The sequence below is a fragment of the Hemiscyllium ocellatum genome (genome assembly GCF_020745735.1).
Source record: "Hemiscyllium ocellatum isolate sHemOce1 chromosome 41 unlocalized genomic scaffold, sHemOce1.pat.X.cur. SUPER_41_unloc_9, whole genome shotgun sequence".
NCBI classification, from domain to species: Eukaryota; Metazoa; Chordata; class Chondrichthyes; order Orectolobiformes; family Hemiscylliidae; genus Hemiscyllium; species Hemiscyllium ocellatum.
Genome location: NW_026867579.1, coordinates 323,601 through 337,346, shown reverse-complemented (window position 1 = coordinate 337,346; position 13,746 = coordinate 323,601). Strand labels below are relative to the sequence as shown.

Sequence of the window (13,746 nt, the reverse complement as noted above, 5' to 3'; positions counted from 1 at the left end):
GAGGGAGCAGGAGAATGGTGGGGGGGTGGTACAGGAGGAGGATGGGGAGGAAGGGAGGGAATGGGGACGTGGACCAGGGGGAAGCGGTGAGGGGGGCGAAGTGGTGAGGGGGGGGGGAAGCAGTGGGAGGGAGAGACGGGGGAATAAGGTGGGAGGGGGGGGGGTGGAAAAGATCAAAACACAATTCCCAATTGGTCAGCATCATTTCTCTTCACAAACACCCCGGGGCCCAGCGACACTCTCCCCCCCCCCCCACACACCTCCCCGGGGCCCAGCGACACTCCCTTCCCCCCCCCCCCCCCACACACACCTCCCCGGGGCCCAGCGACTCCCTCCGCCCCCTCCCCGGGGCCCAGCGACACCCCCCCCCCCCCCACAAACCTCCCCGGGGCCCAGTGACTGCCCCCCTCCCCAGGGCACCACCCATCAATCCTGGGGCTGCAGCCATAAGCGAGAGGGTCTACCTCAGCCTGCTTCAGCTCCTCCTTGCTGATTGCTTCGAGGGAGGCCTCCAGGTAGTTCATGGCGTATCGCTCTATCGGTGTTAACTGTGGAGACGGGGACACAACAGACAGGAGCACGTCAGGGGTGGGTGTGGGACGGACACACACACACACACACACACACCCCCACCCCCCATGTGCATGTCCACGACCGACAGCCCCCTCTGGTGTGAGCACTGAGGCTGTGTGCCAGCAGAGACAGATTCCTACTGGCCGGTGGTAAGGGTTGAGGACAGGGATAGTGTCAGGGCAGGGCCTGCTGCTCCAGAGCCAGCAGCTTTACCTGCTCGACCAACGCTGCAATCTCCTGCTCGGCTTTGGACAACTCCTCCTCGTCCTCTCGCGTAGAGCTGTCCTCTCCGTCCAGGGGGATGTTCTCATTGAATTCAGCCAGCTCAGCCACCTGCTCTGCCTTGGCCTGTGAGGCAGCTTGGATATCCTCCTCATCCTCCGCTCTGCACAGCGCCTACAGAACACAATCAATCATTACTGAGGGGCAGGGGGAGCGCGAGACGGGCAGCGAGAGCGCGAGACGGGCAGCGAGAGCGCGAGACGGGCAGCGAGAGCGCGAGACGGGCAGCGAGAGCGCGAGACGGGCAGCGAGAGCGCGAGACGGGCAGCGAGAGCGCGAGACGGGCAGCGAGCGCGCGAGACGGGCAGCGAGCGCGCGAGCACGCATGTAAGACGGGCAGCGAGAGCGCGAGCGATGGACAGAGAGAGTGCGCGCGCAAGATGGGCAGGAGGAGAGCGCAAGATGGGCAGCGAGAATGCGAGCGCGTGAGACGAGCAGAGAGAGAGAGAGAGAGAGGGAGCGCACGTGCCTGAGACAGGCAGCGACACACAGGCAGCGACAGAGAGAGAGTGCGTGCGCCCGAGACAGGCACAGAGAGCACGTGCCCGAGACGGGCAGCAAGAGAGAACACGCGAGACAGCATCATGTTGGCTGCCCACAGCTCGCCTGCCTGTACTGTAGGCGACGATCTCAACCTCAGGGGGTCAGCTCACTGCAGCTGACTGCAGAATGAGGTTGAACTGGAGGGTAGAGGGGACCATGTGAAGCACCCACGATTGAGATCCTGGCGACAGGACAGATGAACAGAGACTGGCAGCTGACAGCAGAGGACTGTCACTGTCTTACCGCTGAGATGTCAGGAGTTTTGGGACCCTCCCGCCAGCAATGAGATAAAATGTTAACCTGCGAGCGGCCCGTTGAGGACAACCAGTGACAGCCAGCAAACGTAGCACACTGGTACCCGGTGGGGTGGGGTGGGGGCAGTCGGAGTGTCTGAGGTCAGTAAACACCAGGAATCGCAGGGACTCACCTGCTCCAGGATGAGAGTCTGCTTAGCCGACATGGAATCCTCCTCTTCGGGCTGTGAGGGGGGTAACGTCAGGGGGGCCAGCTCCTTCTTCGGCTCCTCCGTGGGCAGGTCAAACAGCTCTCGGATAGTCTGCTGTTTTCGGGAAAACCAGAGAAGATGGCAGTGTGAACATGAGGGACACCAGCTTCCCGAGACAACAGCCAACACACCCGCCACTCAGCCCATGGTGAGGCCCAAACACCGTCCTCAATACCGCCCCCCAGGGCAGGGACAGGGAAACTACACCCCTCCGATACACACGGCCCCTCACCGTGACGGGGACACGCTCCCCGACACACGCCGCCCCTCACCGTGACGGGGACACGCTCCCCGACACACGCCGCCCCACACCGTGACGGGGATACACGCCGCCCCTCACCGTGACGGGGACACGCTCCCCGACACACCCGCCGCCCCTCACCGTGACGGGGACACGCTCCCCGACACACCCGCCGCCCCTCACCGTGACGGGGACACCCGCCGCCCCTCACCGTGACGGGGACACCCGCCGCCCCTCACCGTGACGGGGACACCCGCCGCCCCTCACCGTGACGGGGACACCCGCCGCCCCTCACCGTGACGGGGACACACGCCGCCCCTCACCGTGACGGGGACACACGCCGCCCCTCACCGTGACGGGGACACACGCCGCCCCTCACCGTGACGGGGACACACGCCGCCCCTCACCGTGACGGGGACACACGCCGCCCCTCACCGTGACGGGGACACACGCCGCCCCTCACCGTGACGGGGACAGCCTCCCCGATACACACGCCGCCCCTCACCATGACGGGGACAGCCTCCCCGATACACACGCCGCCCCTCACCGTGACGGGGACAGCCTCCCCGATACACACGGCCCCTCACCGTGACGGGGACACCCTCCCCGATACACACGGCCCCTCACCGTGACGGGGACACCCTCCCCGATACACACGGCCCCTCACCGTGACGGGGACACCCTCCCCGATACACACGGCCCCTCACCGTGACGGGGACACCCTCCCCGATACACACGGCCCCTCACCGTGACGGGGACACCCTCCCCGATACACACGGCCCCTCACCGTGACGGGGACACCCTCCCCGATACACACGGCCCCTCACCGTGACGGGGACACCCTCCCCGACACACACGGCCACTCACCGTGACGGGGACACCCTCCCCGATACACACGGCCCCGCACCGTGACGGGGACACACTCCCCGACACACACGGCCCCTCACCGTGACGGGAATACACGCCGCCCCTCACCGTGATGGGGACACGCTCCCCGATACACACGCCGCCCCTCACCGTGATGGGGACACGCTCCCCGACACACACGGCCCCTCACCGTGACGGGGATACACGCCGCCCCTCACCGTGATGGGGACACGCTCCCCGATACACAAGGCCCCTCACCGTGACGGGGATACACGCCGCCCCTCACCGTGATGGGGACACGCTCCCCGACACACACGGCTCCTCACCGTGACGGGGACACGCTCCCCGACACACACGGCCCCTCACCGTGACTGGGATACACGCCGCCCCTCACCGTGATGGGGACACGCTCCCCGATACACACGGCCCCTCACCGTGATGGGGACACGCTCCCCGATACACACGCCTCCCCTCACCGTGATGGGGACACGCTCCCCGACACACACGGCCCCTCACCGTGATGGGGACACGCTCCCCGGTACACACGGCCCCTCACCGTGATGGGGACACGCTCCCCGACACACACGGCCCCTCACCGTGATGGGGACACGCTCCCCGACACACACGGCCCCTCACCGTGATGGGGACACGCTCCCCGATACACACGCCGCCCCTCACCGTGATGGGGACACGCTCCCCGACACACACGGCCCCTCACCGTGACGGGGATACACGCCGCCCCTCACCGTGATGGGGACACGCTCCCCGACACACACGGCCCCTCACCGTGACGGGGATACACGCCGCCCCTCACCGTGATGGGGACACGCTCCCCGACACACACACGGCCCCTCACCGTGACGGGGATACACGCCGCCCCTCACCGTGATGGGGACACGCTCCCCGATACACACGGCCCCTCACCGTGACGGGGATACACGCCGCCCCTCACTGTGACAGGGGGACCCGCACAGCCGGGCCTCAGCAGTACCTCTTTAAAAAAGGCGGTGGTGAAATTGCCTCCTTCGATGGCTAGGTCTCCCAACATCCGTTTCTGATTGGCTTTCTTCAAGATGTTCTCCTCCACCGTCCGGTCGCTGATCAACCTGAGGGGGTGGGTCCGAGGGAACGGCAGGGGGAGGGGGGGGGTGGGGAGAAGAGAGAGCGAGGCATCAGGTCCCCGTTGTCTGAACAAAGACATGGCCATAGTCCCCTGCCCAAACTCCCAACCTCAACTTCCAGGAGTGCATCCCACCTACATCGCTATCTCCCCCCAATCCTCTTCCACACTGTCCTCCCTCACCAAACCATTCCATTCTGAGGGCTGACGGCCTCAGATTCACTGCACGTCACGGGGTGATAGTTAAGATTCTCTCTTGTCATAGACAGCCACTACCTGGCACTTACTCCTGGTCAGCCTAAGCCTGGATATTGTGCAGGTCGTGCTGCATTCTGACATGGACTGTTTCGGTCTCTGAGGGGGCGGTGAATGGTGCTGAACACTGTGCGACCGTCACAAATCCATCCCCACTTATGGTGCTGGGAAGGTCAATGAAGAGGCTGAAAATGGTTGGGCCTGGGACACTACCCTGAGGAACACGCATAAGAAGTATTCCATTCACCAGTGCTAGCCCCCAGGCAATGCACTCACACCCCTCTCTCCCATCCAACCACCCAGGCAGCCCTCAGCCCGGCAGTGACAGCGATTGTCCCTCTCTCTCTGTCCCCTCCCATCCCGCACCCCCCCCCCCCCACAATGGCACACCTACCTGTAGATGTGCACATCTCGGGTCTGCCCGATGCGGTGACAGCGATCCTGTGCCTGGGCGTCCATGGTGGGGTTCCAGTCACTGTCGTAGAACAGCACCGTGTCAGCGCCGGTGAGATTAACCCCGACCCCACCGCTGCGGGTCGACAGGATGAAGCAGAAGATGCGTTTGTCAGCGTTGAATCGATCCATCAGAATCTGAGAGGGGAGGGGGGGGGGGAGCAGAGGGTTACGCTCCGAGACCCGTGCCACACTCTGCTGTCCTGACGCACTCCCTGCAGGCAGTGGAGCGTTACTGCTGCCCGGCCGCCCACAGCGTGATCCCGTAGAGACCGCCTGCTCTGTGTGACTCTGAGCAGGACTTCCATGGATCCTCAACTCTTGACCCAAATGGCCATCACTGAAAGAGAACAGGTCACCAAACCCCCACTCCCAAAATTAACTCCGCACCTCCCCAGGCAAGGCTGTGAAGGAGGCACATTGCTGCTTCCCCCCCTCCCCCCCCAATACGGTTCCCAGCCTCCTGCAGACAGGCCCTGCTGACCGCCCTTACCTGACGCTGCTCCACCTTGGTGCTGCCGTCCAGTCGCAGGTAGATGTGACCGTGGAAGTTGAGGAACTGCTCGAGAATGTCCAGCATGCGGGTCATCTGTGTGAACAGCAACACGCGATGACCGCCCATCTTCAGCTGTCGGAGCAGGACATCCAGCACCTGCAGCTTGCCTGCATCCAGGGTAATGAGGGACAGAGAGGTGCCGGTGAAGACAGGCCGACGACGTGTGTGACCACCCCAGCCCACCAGGATGGAGTGTGAAACGCTCCTCCCTTTCCCTACGCACACTGACTCCTCGTGTCCCCCATCCCTCTGAAAAGGGGCTCAGCCTCCAAGTTACACCAATCCCTGTCCCTCGCTGCTGCCTCAGGGAGGGGGACATCAGGACCTGCCAGATGCACATCGACAGACTGGTCTGAGACAAGGCGACCAGGGCCTGATTTGGGCAAACGATTTTGAAAATCTCACACATACAACGCATACGCCAGGGCCAGTGTTTGTTACCTCCACCCCAACCCCGGATGGCACCATGAGGTGGCAGTAGTGAGTCACCATCTCAGCCCACTGCTGTCCTGGGCTGCTGTCACAGCCTGGAAGGTGCCGTCAGTCAGAGGGGCGCCTCGGCACACCGCTGCTGTCAGTCTTGCGGACTGCGTACACCGCCGCTGCTGCGGGTCGGTGGTGGTGGGAGGAGTGTTTTTTTAAGGTTGGAGTCAGGAGGGGGAGTCACTCGCTGCAGGGCTCCCAGCCTCTGACCCTGCTCCTGGAGCCACAGGATTGATATGGGGCTGGGTCCGGGTCTGTTTCTGCTCAATGGGAACCCCCAGGATGTTGATAGTGGGGGGGAGGGGGGATTCAGTGACAGTAACGCCATTGAACGTCAAGGCGGCGATATTTGGGGGGTGGGGGGTGGTGCATGACAGTTAGGTTCTCTTATTAGAAACCGTAACTTGCTCCTCATCAGGTCAAACCTGAATATTATCCAGATCTCGTCACATTTGTACAGAGACGGTATCAGTATTGGAGGACCAGCGAATGGCACTGAACATGGTTCAATACGGTCTGGCGACGTGGTGGGCACACTGCTCGGTTCTTAGTGTGGGTAGGAAACAGTGGAGACGTTCCATCAACTCTTCAAACAGGACGAACTTACTGCTGTAGTGGAGCAGGGACCCCGTCTCCCCTCGCTCGCGCGCTCACTCACTCACCGCAGTCGTACTGAATCAGCCGCAGGTCAGGGAACTGGGTCCTCATGTTACAGATGGTGCGATGGAGCCGGCTCGTCCTGGGCGAGAGCTCCCGGTGTAGTGCATCGGCCAGCAGGAACTGCTGGTGCAGGGAGGACGGGTGAGGGTGCGACACGTGCATTTGGATTGCCGGGGCCTCCACAGGAGGTATAACAAAAATAAACCTGTCAGAGAGAGACAGAGACAAGGTGTGTCAAACAACCAGGGTAACGGGGAGCTCACAGACACGGCTTACCACTCCCCTACTGTCACAAACTGAAAACCTGCCTTGACACTGTCATTCAACCCCATCACACCCGGGACCCACAGGGACAGGGACAGCACGGGGTTAGATACACAGTAAAGCTCCCTCTACACTGCTCCCCCCATCAAACACTCCCAGGGGACAGGGGCAGCACGGGGTTAGATACAGAGTAAAGCTCCCCCCCTCAGTCCCGGGGAAGTGAGTGCTCACCTGTCAATGATGTCTGCGAGTTCCTCGAGGCGTTCCTCAGGGTTGTGGACAGCTGCGCCCAGCGCCCGTGTGCTCCTCCAGTACGCCTCAGGCTGCCGCGCCTCCCTGCTGACCTGGGCGGCCAGGCAGTGAGCGTAGCCCAGGCCCCGCCAGCCCGTGCCCTCGGGGGGGCTATCCACCCCCACTGAGCGGGCCTGCTCCACGAAGGCACACAGCCGCAGTAGCTCGCTGCCGTAGACCGGGGCGGCTGCACACCGGCGGTCGTTCACCGCCACGATCCGTTCCAGCCGCTCTTGCCGATGCTGCCTGCGCTTCTGTTCCAGGGCCTCCTGTAACCGCAGGGAGAGAGAGAGAGAGAGAGGGGCACAGCGGGTCAGAAGGTGTGGCACGGTGGGCCGAGCGAGCGCAGGGTGGGCGGTATACTCAGTGTCCCCCAGGGTGGTGGGGTTCACGCGGGGTCAGTGGCCGCGATCCGTCCTTACCAGTTTGAAGGGGGACTTGACGGGCTGCGCCTGGTGCCGCCTGGGCCGGAGGGCAGCCAGTGAGGTAGACGTGGTGACCGGCTCGACCGGAGTTGGAGCGGCCGCCGGACGGGCGATCACCGGCCGTAACGTCGGCAGCTCGCAGTCTTCCTTCTCAACCTGGTTGGGACTGGACACCACCAGCCGGGTCACAGTGGGAGCAGCTGGGAAAGAGAGCGAGAGAGAGAGAGAGAGAGAGAGAGAGAGAGAGAGAGAGAGAGAGAGAGGGGGAAAGAAAGGAGCGAGAGAGGGGGAAAAAGGAGTGAGCGAGAGGGGAAAAGGAGAGAGAAAGACACGTTACACATGTGTCACTAAATACACATGATCCTCTCACACAGTTATCAGAGAGAGACCCAGCACTGCTGCTCTGGGACATGCTACCCAGGGACACAGGCCTTTGATCAGCTTCTCTGTCGGTTCTGGATTCGGGGCGGGGATGGGCTCAGCAGAGTAACAGCCTCTTCACTGGTTCCTGGGAGAAATGCCCATCTCTCTCTCTCTCTCTCTCTGTCCCCCATCCCCCCGACTTCCGGTGGGTGGTGGAGAAGGAGAAGAAAATCCCTCATCGTCCGCACCTCTCCTCAGTCAGCTGCCCAGTGTGTGTAAGTCCCTTGTTGAAAGGGCAAAACAGGAACGCTGCTTTCGGAGGCTCTGGGAAGGTACATTGCCAACGAGGGAATGGAAAAACAAATTGGGAATCGGGTGGATTCCCGAGCTCCTGCCAAGTGCACACAGGAAGGAATCCATAGTAACAGAATAGAATTACTCCAAAGTCTAGTTCTGGGCTGGCACTGTTCAACAGTGGTTCCCTGATGAACACTGTCATGAATGTTAGGAGTATAGAGTTTTACAGCACAGAAACACACCCTTCGGTCCGGCCAGTCTGTGCTGACCCGAATCCCAAACTCAACTGGCCCCCTCTGCCTGTTCCTGGTTCATTGCCCTCCATCCTTTCCTATCCATGGGCTTATCCAGGTATCTTTTAAACAGTGTAACTGTACCCACGTCTATCACTTCTCCATTGGAAGCTCACTCCACACACAGACCGCACTGTGGAAAAGAGTTCCCAATACCCCGTCCCACCTCAACCTCACGCCCCAATTCCTGAACTCAAAAAGGTCTGAACAGAGACAAGCAAGCCTGCTTCACGTCTTCTTGGCCGCATGGGACACAGACTTCAAAGCGCGAACTGCCCCCAGCTCGCTCGCTCTCTGTTCTGCAACAACAGGGCGGCACGGTGGCACAGTGGTTAGCCCTGCTGCCTCACAGCGCCAGAGACCCGGGTTCAATACCCGCCTCAGACAACTCTGTGCGGAGTTTCCACATTCTCCCCGTGTCTGCGTGGGTCTCCTCCGGGTGTTCCGGTTTCCTCCCACAGTCCAAAAATGTGCAGATTAGGTGAGTTGGCCACGCTAAACTGCCCGTAGTGTTAGGTGAAGGGTAAATGTAGGAGTAAGAGGTCTGGGTGGTATATGCTTCGGCGGGTCAGTGTGGACTTGCTGGGCTGAAGGGCCTGTTTCCACACTGTAAGTAACGTAAATCTAATCTAAATCCAAGTCCTGGGATGCCGCGCGTTTATCCAAATGAAACTCCATCTGCCCCTCCTCCTCAGCCTGTTGACCCAAAGTGAGCGCGGTGTTGTTTGTGACCTTCCTCCCTACACCACCGAGCTGGGTGCCATCAGCAAACGCCCGAACCGCGCCTCCTGATCCAAACCATGGATATACATGGGCCCAGAGCCGGCTCCGAGATTGAGTTATAAACATCAACTCACTTCAAAAAAAGGACTGATTACAAGAAAGAAGAGTTTTCCTTTGCCCTGCCGGGGGGATCCACTGGCAAAGTAGAAATGTGCAATTCAATGAGTGACAACCACGATGGAAATTCCCCGGGTTTACAACAATTCTGGGAACACTGGGACTCGAGTTCAAGAGCGTATCACTGAAGAGTTTTTGGCACTTCCACCGCCTGAGCTCCGAGACGCGAGCACGGGGAGCGCATGGCTCCGGAGTGAGCGAAAGGGCAGGGAAGAGCGCGGTTACCTTGCTCAGTGTTCACAGGCGGTGTGTGAAGCACCCTCAGCACCGGGCGGGGAGCAGCCGTGGTGAGGGTGAGCGCGCCCACGGGCAGCTGGACACGGCCCGGGCTCACCACGGTGGCCGGGAAGCGGGCGGCGGAGACGGCGAGGGGTCGCGGCGAGTGCACGGCCAGCGGGAAGCCTTCCTTGGGCGCCTGGCGAACCACAATCTTCACCACGCTGGAGGTGGTCACCACTGACGCAGGGACTGTTCAGGAGGGAGAGAGAGAGAGAGAGAGATGGGAGGTCAGAGGGGTCTCAGAATGGGGGGAAAAAGAGTCAAACCTCTCATTTGACCCTGAAACACAAAGTGACAAGAGCGCGACTTCTAGACATCCCTCCCTCCCCAACCATTGTCACACACCCTCACACTACCATCGTATATCCCAGTAAGCAAGGTGGGGGCGAGGGAGTGTGCACGCCCATATACACGGGGAAACAAGGGGACGAGGGAGCGCGCACGTGCCTATATACCGGGAAACAAGATGGGAGTGAGCGCGTGCGCATGGGCCTATATACCGGGAAACAAGGGGACGAGGGAGTGCGCACGTGCGTATATACCGGGAAACAAGATGGGGGCGAGGGAGTGCGCACGCACGTATGTACAGGGAAACCAGGTGGGAGCGAGGGAGGGCGCACGGGCGTATATACAGGGAAACAAGGTGGGGGCGAGGGAGTGCGCACGGGCGTAAATACAGGGAAACAAGGTGGGGGCGAGGGAGTGCGCACGGGCGTAAATACCAGGAAAAAAGGTGGGGGCGAGGGAGTGCGCACGGGCATACACGAGGGGTAACTCCGTCACCCCCACCTTGTTTCCCGGTATATACGCCCATGCGCACTCCCTCATCTTGTTTCCCGGTATATACGCGTGTGCGCACTCCCTCGCTCCCCCACCTTGTTTCCCGGTATATACGCGTGTGCGCACTCCCTCGCTCCCCCACCTTGTTTCCCGGTATATACGCCCGTGCGCACTCCCTCGCCCCCACCTTGTTTCCCTGTATATACGCGTGTGCGCACTCCCTCGCTCCCCCACCTTGTTTCCCGGTATATACGCGTGTGCGCACTCCCTCGCCCCCACCTTGTTTCCCGGTATATACGCGTGTGCGCACTCCCTCGCTCCCCCACCTTGTTTCCCGGTATATACGCGTGTGCGCACTCCCTCGCTCCCCCACCTTGTTTCCCGGTATATACGCGTGTGCGCACTCCCTCGCTCCCCCACCTTGTTTCCCGGTATATACGCCCGTGCGCACTCCCTCGCCCCCACCTTGTTTCCCGGTATATACGCCCGTGTGCACTCCCTCGCTCCCCCACCTTGTTTCCCGGTATATACGCCCGTGCGCACTCCCTCGCTCCCCCACCTTGTTTCCCGGTATATACGCCCGTGCGCACTCCCTCGCTCCCCCACCTTGTTTCCCGGTATATACGCCCGTGCGCACTCCCTCGCCCCCACCTTGTTTCCCGGTATATACGCCCGTGCGCACTCCCTCGCTCCCCCACCTTGTTTCCCGGTATATACGCCCGTGCGCACTCCCTCGCTCCCCCACCTTGTTTCCCGGTATATACGCCCGTGCGCACTCCCTCGCTCCCCACCTTGTTTCCCGGTATATACGCCCGTGTGCACTCCCTCGCTCCCCCACCTTGTTTCCCGGTATATACGCGTGTGCGCACTCCCTCGCTCCCCCACCTTGTTTCCCGGTATATACGCGTGTGCGCACTCCCACGCTCCCACCTTGTTTCCCGGTATATACGCCCGTGCGCACTCCCTCGCTCCCCCACCTTGTTTCCCGGTATATACGCCCGTGCGCACTCCCTCGCTCCCCACCTTGTTTCCCGGTATATACGCCCGTGCGCACTCCCTCGCTCCCCCACCTTGTTTCCCGGTATATACGCCCGTGCGCACTCCCTCGCTCCCCCACCTTGTTTCCCGGTATATACGCCCGTGTGCACTCCCTCGCTCCCACCTTGTTTCCCGGTATATACGCCCGTGTGCACTCCCTCGCTCCCCCACCTTGTTTCCCGGTATATACGCGAGCGCACTCCCTCGCTCCCCCACCTTGTTTCCCGGTATATACACGCGAGCGCACTCCCTCGCCCCCCACCTTGTTTCCCGGTATATACGCCCGTGTGCACTCCCTCGCTCCCACCTTGTTTCCCGGTATATACGCCCGTGTGCACTCCCTCGCTCCCACCTGGTTTCCCGGTATATACGCGTGTGCGCACTCCCTCGCTCCCCCACCTTGTTTCCCGGTATATACGCGTGTGCGCACTCCCACGCTCCCACCTTGTTTCCCGGTATATACGCGTGTGCGCACTCCCTCGCTCCCCCACCTTGTTTCCCGGTATATACGCCCGTGTGCACTCCCTCGCTCCCACCTTGTTTCCCGGTATATACGCCCGTGTGCACTCCCTCGCTCCCACCTGGTTTCCCGGTATATACGCGTGTGCGCACTCCCACGCTCCCCCACCTTGTTTCCCGGTATATACGCCCGTGCGCACTCCCTCGCTCCCCCACCTTGTTTCCCGGTATATACGCGTGTGCGCACTCCCTCGCTCCCCCACCTGGTTTCCCGGTATATACGCCCGTGCGCACTCCCTCGCTCCCCCACCTTGTTTCCCGGTATATACGCGTGTGCGCACTCCCACGCTCCCACCTGGTTTCCCGGTATATACGCCCGTGCGCACTCCCTCGCTCCCCCACCTTGTTTCCCGGTATATACGCCCGTGCGCACTCCCTCGCTCCCCCACCTTGTTTCCCGGTATATACGCCCGTGCGCACTCCCTCGCTCCCCCACCTTGTTTCCCGGTATATACGCCCGTGCGCACTCCCTCGCTCCCCCACCTTGTTTCCCGGTATATACGCCCGTGTGCACTCCCTCGCTCCCACCTTGTTTCCCGGTATATACGCCCGTGTGCACTCCCTCGCTCCCCCACCTTGTTTCCCGGTATATACGCGTGTGCGCACTCCCACGCTCCCACCTTGTTTCCCGGTATATACGCCCGTGCGCACTCCCTCGCCCCCACCTTGTTTCCCGGTATATACGCCCGTGCGCACTCCCTCGCCCCCACCTTGTTTCCCGGTATATACGCGTGTGCGCACTCCCTCGCTCCCCCACCTTGTTTCCCGGTATATACGCCCGTGTGCACTCCCTCGCTCCCACCTTGTTTCCCGGTATATACACGCGAGCGCACTCCCTCGCCCCCACCTTGTTTCCCGGTATATACGCCCGTGCGCACTCCCTCGCCCCCACCTTGTTTCCCGGTATATACGCGTGTGCGCACTCCCTCGCTCCCCCACCTTGTTTCCCGGTATATACGCCCGTGTGCACTCCCTCGCTCCCACCTTGTTTCCCGGTATATACGCCCGTGTGCACTCCCTCGCTCCCACCTGGTTTCCCGGTATATACGCGTGTGCGCACTCCCACGCTCCCCCACCTTGTTTCCCGGTATATACGCCCGTGCGCACTCCCTCGCTCCCCCACCTTGTTTCCCGGTATATACGCGTGTGCGCACTCCCTCGCTCCCCCACCTGGTTTCCCGGTATATACGCCCGTGCGCACTCCCTCGCTCCCCCACCTTGTTTCCCGGTATATACGCGTGTGCGCACTCCCACGCTCCCACCTGGTTTCCCGGTATATACGCCCGTGCGCACTCCCTCGCTCCCCCACCTTGTTTCCCGGTATATACGCGTGTGCGCACTCCCTCGCTCCCCCACCTTGTTTCCCGGTATATACGCCCGTGCGCACTCCCTCGCTCCCCCACCTTGTTTCCCGGTATATACGCCCGTGTGCACTCCCTCGTTCCCCACCTTGTTTCCCGGTATATACGCGTGTGCGCACTCCCACGCTCCCCCACCTTGTTTCCCGGTATATACGCCCGTGCGCACTCCCTCGCTCCCCCACCTTGTTTCCCGGTATATACGCCCGTGCGCACTCCCTCGCTCCCCCACCTTGTTTCCCGGTATATACGCGTGTGCGCACTCCCACGCTCCCCCACCTTGTTTCCCGGTATATACGCCCGTGCGCACTCCCTCGCTCCCCCACCTTGTTTCCCGGTATATACGCCCGTGCGCACTCCCTCGCTCCCCCACCTTGTTTCCCGGTATATACGCCCGTGCG

At 61.7% G+C, this 13,746-nt stretch overlaps 1 protein-coding gene across 3 annotated transcripts in view; it reads right to left on the bottom strand.

Annotated features, from left to right (window-relative positions):
* Window positions 1-13,746, bottom strand: part of srcap (Snf2-related CREBBP activator protein) — a 68,112-nt gene that overhangs the window by 3,872 nt on the left and 50,494 nt on the right. For all 3 annotated transcript variants that reach the window (XM_060822320.1, XM_060822319.1, XM_060822321.1), the window contains 10 exons: window positions 9,597-9,839; window positions 7,516-7,718; window positions 7,034-7,362; window positions 6,541-6,743; window positions 5,333-5,502; window positions 4,781-4,977; window positions 4,003-4,117; window positions 1,826-1,957; window positions 787-969; window positions 465-548 (listed from right to left, as the gene is read on the bottom strand). In XM_060822320.1, the coding sequence (XP_060678303.1) occupies window positions 465-548; window positions 787-969; window positions 1,826-1,957; window positions 4,003-4,117; window positions 4,781-4,977; window positions 5,333-5,502; window positions 6,541-6,743; window positions 7,034-7,362; window positions 7,516-7,718; window positions 9,597-9,839 (1,859 nt within the window). The remainder of the gene's footprint in view (window positions 1-464; window positions 549-786; window positions 970-1,825; window positions 1,958-4,002; window positions 4,118-4,780; window positions 4,978-5,332; window positions 5,503-6,540; window positions 6,744-7,033; window positions 7,363-7,515; window positions 7,719-9,596; window positions 9,840-13,746) is intronic.